Source organism: Mytilus trossulus, chromosome 5 (genome assembly GCF_036588685.1).
Source record: "Mytilus trossulus isolate FHL-02 chromosome 5, PNRI_Mtr1.1.1.hap1, whole genome shotgun sequence".
Taxonomy (NCBI): Eukaryota; Metazoa; Mollusca; class Bivalvia; order Mytilida; family Mytilidae; genus Mytilus; species Mytilus trossulus.
The window spans coordinates 19,246,328-19,256,671 of NC_086377.1; the positions used below are offsets into that span (position 1 = coordinate 19,246,328).

General features: G+C 34.0%; 1 protein-coding gene across 1 annotated transcript; it reads left to right on the plus strand.

Moving 5' to 3' along the window:
- The first annotated feature begins 163 nt into the window (after window positions 1–163).
- On the plus strand, window positions 164–3,308 carry LOC134719484 (perlwapin-like protein). The gene is made up of 4 exons (XM_063582471.1): window positions 164–338; window positions 1,182–1,290; window positions 1,900–1,968; window positions 3,071–3,308. Exons 1-4 carry the CDS (start codon window positions 288–290, stop codon window positions 3,220–3,222), a joined length of 381 nt encoding a protein of 126 aa, XP_063438541.1. The 5' UTR covers window positions 164–287; the 3' UTR covers window positions 3,223–3,308.
- The last annotated feature ends 7,036 nt before the right edge of the window (window positions 3,309–10,344 follow it).

Below are 10,344 nucleotides of genomic sequence, written 5' to 3' on the forward strand. Positions count from 1 at the left end.
AAAACAAGTAGATTTTTACTTTTACTTTAACAACCTTTTTGAACCATAAATTAGACCGGACCTTTATCCTGTAATTGATTGTTTTGTTTTCTCCATCATTATTCTGACGTGTTTTTTTGCAATGACGAACATTTATAATTGCAATATAAACGTGTCCTCATATGGTCAACTGTCGTTCGGTGTAGATTTCAATCGGTTTAGTTCACGAGGTGTGCTTATCTTGAATCAAACAAAGATAAGGTGAAACTACGTTCATCATTTCAGACCAGAATTATTTAAGAATAGCAATGGAAGTTGTTCAAATCCTATGTGTATTGAGTGTGATTGCCTTCTCAACCGTAAGTATACAATATAACTGAACATTTATATTGAAGGGGTCAGCTGAAGCAAGACTCCGGGTGCGGGATCTCCTTGCCATTATGAAGACCATTTAGTAATTTAATTAATTATTTATTGATGAATAAACGGTAGACATGCATTTTGCAAGAACAGGCACTGTATATTGTACATAAACAGCATTTTAAAGCAATACTGAACGGATCGTCAAAATTTGGAAATCTCTTTTTACTAGAGCAACCCCGCAATACAATTAATGAAATTGCGGCATGTAGACTTTATACCTAGGACTGGTCGCTCCGAGTCAGAATGTGACCGGGTAGGTTGACATGTCGACTCCTTTGTTAGTCTTGTATTATTTTAATTTTAGTTTCTTGTGTACAATTTGGAAATTAGTATGGCGTTCATTAGCACTGAACTAGTATATATTTGTTTAAGGGCCAGTTGAAGGACGCCTCTGGATGCGGGAATTTCTTGCTACATTGAAGACCTGTTGGTGACCTTCTGCTGTTGTTTTTTTCTTTGGTCGGGTTGTTGTCTCTTTGACACATTCCCCATTTCCATTCTCAATTTTATATAATGTCCCGCGACCTATTTGAAAAAAAGAAGATACAGTATATAAGATTTATAATTGATATGAGACATGATAACGCTACGTTATCGACAAGAACGGTCAAGTTAAAAAATTGGGATCGACATATCACAATAATATTTTCTTGTCATGATATGTATGTACTTTTTGCCACTAGAAGTTAAACACAGATTAGTTTTCTATTATGATCGTGCGGTATTCAGAGAACTAAAATCCAAAGTGTATTTACTTATTGCAAACATATCTATCTTAGGCTTTTAAACTAGCAAGTACAGACACCTGCCCAAATACCGACGGGATCGTTGGAATATGTGTATTTGACCCATCTAGGAACTGTATTAATCAAGACCAGTGTCCATCCGGTATGTTTTGTATATTTTTTAATTACATATTGAAATATATTGTTTATTAAATACTGCTTCCACTGCTTGACTAGTAGAATAAAGAATAGAAACGGGGAATTATTAGGCCAAATAAAAAAAGATGTGATTCCTTTTACCCTACCCTCCTTATTTTTAAGCTAAAAAAAGCATACCCTTACTTTTTTTTGGGGGGAGGGGGGTGATCATTTTTCATTAAGCACTGTTGAAGTCAGAATGTCCCTAACATAGACTCAATGTAAAAATTGATAAAATATTCGAGTTTACTATTTAGGTAAAAAGTGAACATGATAATTGATGATTATTTAGACATTTAAGCAATGGAGAGAGATCGGAAAATTCTGGTTCCAAAACATTTGACGATATGATCCATTTATCATATAATTATAATCTAACCAGAAACTAACGAAGCACCCGTTCTCGAAGTTTTTCGCTGACAATGTCAAAGTCTCACACCTTTCAGTAAGATTACAACAACTTTTAGGGTTGAATTGAGTGATCATTTACTCCGATAGCAGTTTTTTTTTCATCCCATTTGCACTTTTTTCATAATAAAGTGAATTTACACGACAATTTGTATTCTATTTTCAGGATATAAATGTTGTCCGTATGGATGTGGTTCACAATGCTTAGCTGTTACTGTTAATTTCCAGCATCTTGGTACGTTTAATATTTACTCGCAAAGTTGGTAGTTTCAGAATCTACTGCATCCTGGGTAATATATTCAAAAGCGTACACCAAAGCGTTTTGATTGGTTTAAAACGTTATAAACAATGGAAAATCAACCAATGACGTAACGTTATTTTCACTTTAGGGTACGAACAATGAAATTACACATGATGCTTTAGTTTCTGAAACGGCCAATTCTATATGTTAGTTGAGTTCTATTTAGTTTCTTGTAAATTGTATTGCCTGTATTGTATATCAGCATTCGGCAATTCTCGGTAGAACCCGCTACTCTCCTTGATGAGGGTACGGAATCGGCCGAGTTGAGACGAATGGTATATCAGCTGTGGAGTTTTCATCAGACAGTATGAGTTTTGAAAATAAACATAACAACGGTAGTACTGCTGATTTTAAATTTATTATGAAAATGCTGAATGCTCATGCTCTCCTAATTCTGCACCAATTTCAATATATCTTTCGACAAAAACTATTCCATGTATGAATATTATCGATTTGGTTGTTTACCTTTGAACGCATCTGATCTCGCAATCTCTCATTAGCTAATTTTAGCATATATTTAATGCGTGTCTGTTAATTTAACGCATCAATGTAACTACATGTATAACGGAATTTGATGAGACTGTCATTAAAGTGAGAGGGTTAGCGCTATAGAACCAGGTTTAATCCACCATTTTCTACATTTGAAAATGCCTGTACCGTCAGGAATATGACAGTTTTGTCCATTTGTTTTTTGATTTTGCCATGTGATTATGGACTTTCCGAATTGATTTTCCTCTAAGTTCAGTGTTTTTGTGATTTCACTTTCTTCATTCATTGATGGTTAAAGTATTATTAGGTAATCCAGTTTTCAATTTACATAATTGTTGTGGCCAATAGTATTACGCACGTTCGTCTGTCTGTCCGGTAATATGTAACAATCTGAAGATGTAGCCAATGAATGATATATCCACAAAAATTCAAAGAAAGTGAATGTTGTCCAGAAAAAAGTACGACAATAACGTAATCATGCATAATTTGTTGATAGCTTGAAGTAATAGTCGGCAAGTTATAATATTCATTTTCTATTGTTTTATAGGGTCCTGCGATGCCCATATGACAGGCACATTGGGGGCTAAATCATGTGGACACGATCAAGCATGTCAGGTCAACGAGAAATGTTGCAGTGGTCATTGTGTTGCTGTTCGGAAGTTCTCTGTAAACGTTCTGAACCCAATTACGAATCAGTAATAAAAGACCAGCAGCTTTGTCATGTGACTGTTATATAAAAATTCTATACAATTAATTGTGCAAACATCTATATTATAAAAATATTATCAAGAATAAATGTAGTTAACAAAAGTTTTTTACGACGAATATTTATCTATAAAATTGAGAATGGCAATGGGGAATGTGTCAAAGAGACAACAACCCGACCATAGAGCAGACAATTATAGCCGAAGGTCATCGATGTCTTTTCAATGCAGCGAGGGACCCCCGCATCCGGAGCCGTCCTTCAGGTGGCTCCTGAACAAATGTGTATTATTGTATACTAGTTCAGTGATAATGAACGTTATACTAAACTCCGAATTATACACAAGAAATTAAATTTAAAAACATACAAGACTAACAAAGGCAAGAGGCTCTTTCTTGGGGAAAGGCGCAATAATGCGGCGGGGTTAATCATATTTTTTTATATCAACCCTCCCTCCTGCCAATGTAGAAAAAACAATACACACAGTAAAACTCAGTTTAAGAGAAGTCCGAGTCCTATGTCAGAATAGGTAACAAAAGAAAATAAAATCATACCAGTCCTGTCTAAAATATTTATTTTTAAGCAATGCACCTTTAAAAATGAAACTGAAAGGATTCTTTGGAGAATATGGTGCTTAAAATTGTTTACTCTGGTTTTAAATTCATAACAGGAGATTGAGTATTAGTTATCAACATTTACTTATTAAGTGTTTTCCTATACGAACATTTCTGTTCAAGAACAATAAAAAAATATGTTGTATGATTGCCAATGAGACGACTTTCAACACAGAGACCAAATGACAAATAAATTATAGATTAGCTTGATGCCTTCCACAATGACTAAAGCAAAAATGCTCTATAAGGCCCCGAAATAAGAAATACAGAACAATACATAACAGAGAATGAACGCCCAATTTTAAATACAAAGACAACGAACGAAAAACGAATATGTTACACAGCAACATAAGACAACCACTGAACTACATGCTACTTTATTGTGACATGCACTTCGTTTAAAGGCGGGATTAACCGTAAACGAGTTTATTGGCAAAAAAGCCTCCCACGAACCTGAGACAGTGACGTAAAGGCAAAACATAAGAACAAACTATGCAAAATTATAGACTCCTGACTTAGGCCAACCATATATAAAATGTTGCGGGATTAGTTTTATTTGAAAGCAGTCCCCCGTCACCTGGCTCGAGGGGCCAACCAAGCTTTCCTCATCACTTGGCGTCCTTCGTCGTTAACTTTTACAAAAAAATTCTTCTCTAAAACTACTTGTCCAAATTTAACTAAACATGGCCAAAATCATTAGTGGGGTATCAGGTTTGAAAATTGTGTCCGGTGACCCAGCCAACAAACCAAGATGACCGCCATGGCTAAAAATATAGCATGGGGGTAAAATGCAGTTTTTGGGTTTTAACTCAAAAACTAAGGCATTAAGAGCAAATCTGACATGGGGTTAAATTGTTTATTAGGTCAGGATATATCTTCCCTGAAATTTTCAGATGAATCAAACAACCTGTTCTTAGTTTGCTGCCCCTGAATTGGTAATGTTAAGGAAATGTATTATTATAGATAGAGATAAGCTTTAAAGAGCAAATATGTTTAACAAAGTAAGATTGAGAAATAAGTCAACAAGACTAAAATGGTCAGTTGACCCCTGTAGGAGTTATTGCCATTTATAGTCAATTTTTAACAATTTTTCGTAAATCTTAGTTATCTTTTACAAATATTCTCCTCTGTAACTAATGAGCCAAAATAAACAAAACTTGGCCATAATCATCATTGGGGTATTTAGTTCAAAAAATGTGTCCGGTGACCATGCCAACCAACCAAGATTACAGTCATGACCAAACATAGAAGATAGGGGTAAAATGCAGTGTTTGGCTTATAACTCAAAAACCAAAGCATTAAGAGCAAATCTGACAGGGTGTGAAATTGTTTTTAAAATTTTCAGATGAATTGGACAACTGGTTGTTAGGCGGATGCCCCTAAATTGGTAATTTTAAGGAAAATTTGCCGTTTTTTTGTTATTGTCTTGAATATTATTATAGGTAGAGATAATCTTTTTAAAAGCAGCAATCATTTAGAGTAAAGAAAGACCTAAAAATAAGTCAACGTTACCAAAATGTTCAATTGACTCCCTAAGGAGTTATTGTCCTTTATAGTTCATTTTTAACAATTTTCATAAAATTTGTAAATTTTCCCATTGAAACTACTTGGCCAATCATTATAGAAAGAGATAATTGTAAGCAGCAACAATGTTCAGTAAAGTAGGATCTACAAACAAACTAATCACCAAAACACAATTTTGTAATGAATCCATCTGTGTCATTTGTTGAATATTCACATAGACCAAGGTTAGAGACACAGGCTCTATTGGCCTCTAGTTTTCTTTCCTAGATATGTGACAGTAAAACATAAACAGACTGAAAAAAGACTTAACTCTTCAGAAGGATAAAAATAAATTACACCTAAAAGAAACATAGAGGAGAGTACTCGCCTAAGTGTGACGACCTCAAGGCTGTGTTGGATGTAAAATTACGCAGTCACGTCCTGTCATAATGTAGACGTTAAGTCCAACGCTTGTTGTTAAGAAAGCGCCAAGTTCTCTGCACTTCATAAACCTTAGCAGCAACTTTTGGACGGCTATGTATGGGACCTGTTGCAATGCAAAATTTTCTGTACAATCCAATCTATTTTCATTTTTAAGTTACAGTCCAAATATCCACGACTTTTATCCCGGACCTATATTACATGGCATATTTATTGTTTATATTGCTGTTGGTCTCTTCCTGAACATGCATTAATTTTCTCATTTGGCTTTAAGCGAATGAAAATCTATCAGACATTCAATCCCTCCTTTACTTTTTGTAGCAATGACATAAGTTGTAGTTTCAGTTTATTTGACCTGTGATCATCTGCCGTGTCATTTTGTTGATAAAAACGAAGACAGCATACATTATTTGTTTTTTGTTTATATAGAATCTCAGGTATTCACCACTTATGCTTACTTATTTTTTTTTAAATGGCTAAGTTGTAATATATTTCTTTTCTTAAATATGAAAAGAGAACAAAATTGTTATGTTTCAAAATTGAGTTGTCGTTCGTGTACCGAAAGTATCCGACATATTGACATGGAATAGAGTACACATATTATTAAACACACTCAGGGTGTTATTGTTTATTTTACTTTATTATCTACTAAGTATGCTTATATGTTTACTCTCAGATATATACTTAGGGTGGGTTTTTTTGTATGAGGATAATAATGTAAATACCCTTCCACGTCCGATCTCTGTGTTTTAAGATGTCGTTCTGCCTTTTTACCGATCTGATTTTTATTCTATGTTCTTATGTTGTAAAGTAGCACCATACTCCCAGGTTAGGTGGAAGGTTGGCGCCTTCAATTTAGTTTAACCCGACACATTTATGTAAGTGCCTGTCCGACATCAGGAGTGTGTATTCAATGCCAGAGGCGGATTTAGTCGTTATTTTTATTTTCTCGCTTGAATTAACTTACATTTGTCATTTCGTTGGCTTTCATGCGGACTTTCATTGTTGAAAGCCATACGGTGACATATAGTTATTACTAGTAACTTTTATGATAATTAGTTTCTGTTAGAAAGCAACCACAACACATCTTATTTTTTATATTAGTACAGGATTACTAGTTTTGCAAAGGCATCGGTCATTTTATAAGTGAGATGTTGTCTCAAAAGTTCCTGGGTTGGAAATGACTGGATACGCTCCTGCTGTTACCTTGAACCGAGGTCATTTCCTTTTTTCTCTAGTTTTTTACAATGAAATTATCAGATAAAGTACAAAATCTATAATAAAATAGAGAGTATGAAAATTGGAAATATGTCAAAGAGACAACTACCTGACCGAAGAGCAGAAAACAGCCGCAGGCCACCAATGGGTCTTAAATACAGCGAGAAAATCCCGCAACCGTAGGCGTGCCTCATTGCAGCCGGCTCCTTAACAAAACATGTACTAGTTCGGTGAAAATGAATGTCATATTAAAACCCGAAATATTTAAAAGAAACTAAAAGTAATTGTCAATTTACATTCTACATAATAATATTGTGCTTATTTTCTTACATGTATTTCGTTTTGATTAAAGATTTTACCAAATTTAAGCAATGATACGCAACCATTTAAGGTTTATGACCCTTTCTGTAGCCATTTTTTTGTTTGAAATTGGTATGGACGAATACTGTTAAATGTTATGCAGTACAAGCTAATGTTTATTTGTCACATAGTACATATGTTTTTGTTCAATTTCTGTATTGTAACTTTGATATTCGTTAACCTAGATCCATGAAACTAAATCAATACATTTTCTTACAAATCAACGCTTGTACTGCATTATATGTTACCGTATTCGTTCATATCAATTTAAACAAATCAAGTCATCTCGCAACCTCCAGATTTTATGGGAAATTTAGTGTTCAGCCCAAAAACCATCTTGTCCAAATCATAAAAATTTAAAGTGTATTTACAATTTTCAAAGTGTCACCGTGAGTGTGTATATGTTAAGCATGTTTAAATGAAGAAATGTTCCCATATTTAAGAACTTCATTCATTATAGGTTGAAAAATAAAGTCCTTTATAGCTTGTTGTTCGGTGTGAGCTAAGGCTCCGTGTTGAAGGCCGTACATTGACCTATGATGTTTACTTTTTTTTTAATTTGTTATTTGGATTGAGAGTTGTCTCATTGGCACTCACACTTCATCTATCTATATCAATTTATAGATCTTTATAAAATGTCCTATATTTTGACTTGAGAGGAACCTTAGTCCAGTTATTCAACTCGAGCACGGCGTTGTTGCCCTTTGATTTCTAGTATTTGGCGTTTAACGAATTCGAATACAAAAGTTTTATTTTGCTTCGGTTCACATTTGAAAATATAAACATATTAAGCTTTTGAGAGCGTGTTACCAGATACAAATAAGATTTACACACAATAGAAAGCAGTACAGGAAGATAGTTATCAAAGGTACCAGGATTATAATTTAGTACGCCAGACGCGCGTTTCGTCTACATAAGACTCATCAGTGACGCTCATATCAAAATAGTTATAACCCAAACAAATACAAAGTTGACTCTGAGAGCATTGAGGATCCAAAATTCCATTAAGATATATAAGCAGCAATTGACCGTTTCAGAATCTAAAGAATCATGGGTAATTTCATTGTTCGTACCCCAAAATAAAAATTACGTCACGTCATTGGTTAAATTTCCATTGTTTATGACATTTTTAACCAACCAGGACGTTTTGGTGTGCACTTTTGAAAATATTACCAAGGATTCATTAGATTCTGAAACGGCCAAATAATTATTTTTAATGACAGAGGGGGGCAGAGGGCCGCTCCCCTTTATTCTATGAAAAAATGGTTGATTATATAGGGAATCACTGAAGCATGATCGTAGCGGGCTCCACTCTTAGACTGTCAGTGGGCCTTCACTGATGAAAATTTCTTGATCCGCCACTGAATGCATTAATTAATAGAAAACAGTCATATTGAAATACATTCAAAGCATTTCTAAACTACACAAATAAGGGGAGGTGTTTCTTATGAAAAAAATGTTAAGGTACGCAAATAAATCATTAACCACGTGACAGAATTGTACTATAATTGACAAATGGCATTGTGCTTACATTATCCCGACCGTGCAAGGGCTGTATAGCCAATCAAGGTCGTTAAAAATGTGTTGTCTTATATTATCCATCTATAGGGTGTTTGTATTCCCCTCCCCCACTTTGGTATTTGTTTACTATAATATCTACACTTAAGTGGGTGACTTTTCTTGATATGGTTCATCTGTGTTTTTCGATTTTTATGATTAAATCTTTGGTTTTCCTCTGAGTCATTTCTGGGGCCCTTTGTATCTTGCTGTTTTGGTGTGAGCCCAAGTTCTTCAACTTGAATTGAGAGTTGTCTCATTAGCACTCATACCACTTCTTCCTATATCTATATAGAACACGAATTTCAAGGATTGACAGCAAGCCCCAAATTTGTGTAAGTTATTTATCTCCATATCTTACCACATGTTAAGAAAACAAGTCACGTCCGCAGATCGGTATCCATAGAAAAACTAAAAAAAATAGACATAACATGCCATCAGAAATCACTGATGACATTCATTACTTCAGATTGAGACACTCTTATTATATAAAACCTAATTAGATTTGCAAATAATATCAAGTTTTTGTGATTTCTGACAGTCGTATCGAAATCAATAAAAATATAGATTGATAGATATACTAGTTGTACTTTTTAAATAAAAAGTTTGTTTAACGAATTTTTAGATGTTTTATTACGGAAGCGTATTAGCGCCACACATTTTATTTTTTATTTTTCTTCCTATGTTTGCGTTATAACGCAAACCTTTGCGTTATAACGCAAACCTTTGCGATATAACGCAAACCTTTGCGTTATAACGCAAACCTTTGCGATATAACGCAAACCTTTGCGATATAACGCAAACCTTTGCGTTATAACGCAAACCTTTGCGATATAACGCAAACCTTTGCGATATAACGCAAACCTTTGCGTTATAACGCAAACCTTTGCGATATAAAGCAAACATTTGTTTTATCTTATTTCTTATTTAAGATTCAAAGGAAACAGTAGTTATTAATGGAGGAGGCTGGATATAATAAAATGTATCACCTTTGTAGTAATTGCAAAGTAAACTACTTGAATAATTAGATCATTACGGTCTTCAACACGGAGCATTGGCTCACACTAAACAACAAACTATAAGGTCCCCAAAAACGATATCCAAGTTACTACTAGTATATATATTACAAAGAAAATTGAGTAAATTGAGGTTATACCTAAGAAAAAAATCAACCCTGCTAATATAGCTATAACCGAATATAAATATACTTCCAAAGTAAGCTCTCGTTTGAGAACTGTGTAAAGTAGTTTACATTCAAACAAGCTACCCTTTGGCAATAAATGTATAGAATAAAGATGTTTCATTAATAAAATTATGTTCTCTCTATTCAAATTGCTACCCAAGCATCTTAAAAATACTTCATTATATTGAAATGAAAATTCAATGACTTTCTATCAAAGAATCTTGATCATATTTTGAGATTTA

Coding starts and splice junctions, on each gene's coding strand:
- LOC134719484 (XM_063582471.1), top strand. CDS start 288: ATGGAAGTTGTTCAAATCCTATGTGTATTGAGTGTGATTGCCTTCTCA. Junction 339..1,181: donor GTGTGATTGCCTTCTCAACC/GTAAGTATACAA, acceptor TATCTATCTTAG/GCTTTTAAACTAGCAAGTAC. Junction 1,291..1,899: donor TCAAGACCAGTGTCCATCCG/GTATGTTTTGTA, acceptor TTCTATTTTCAG/GATATAAATGTTGTCCGTAT.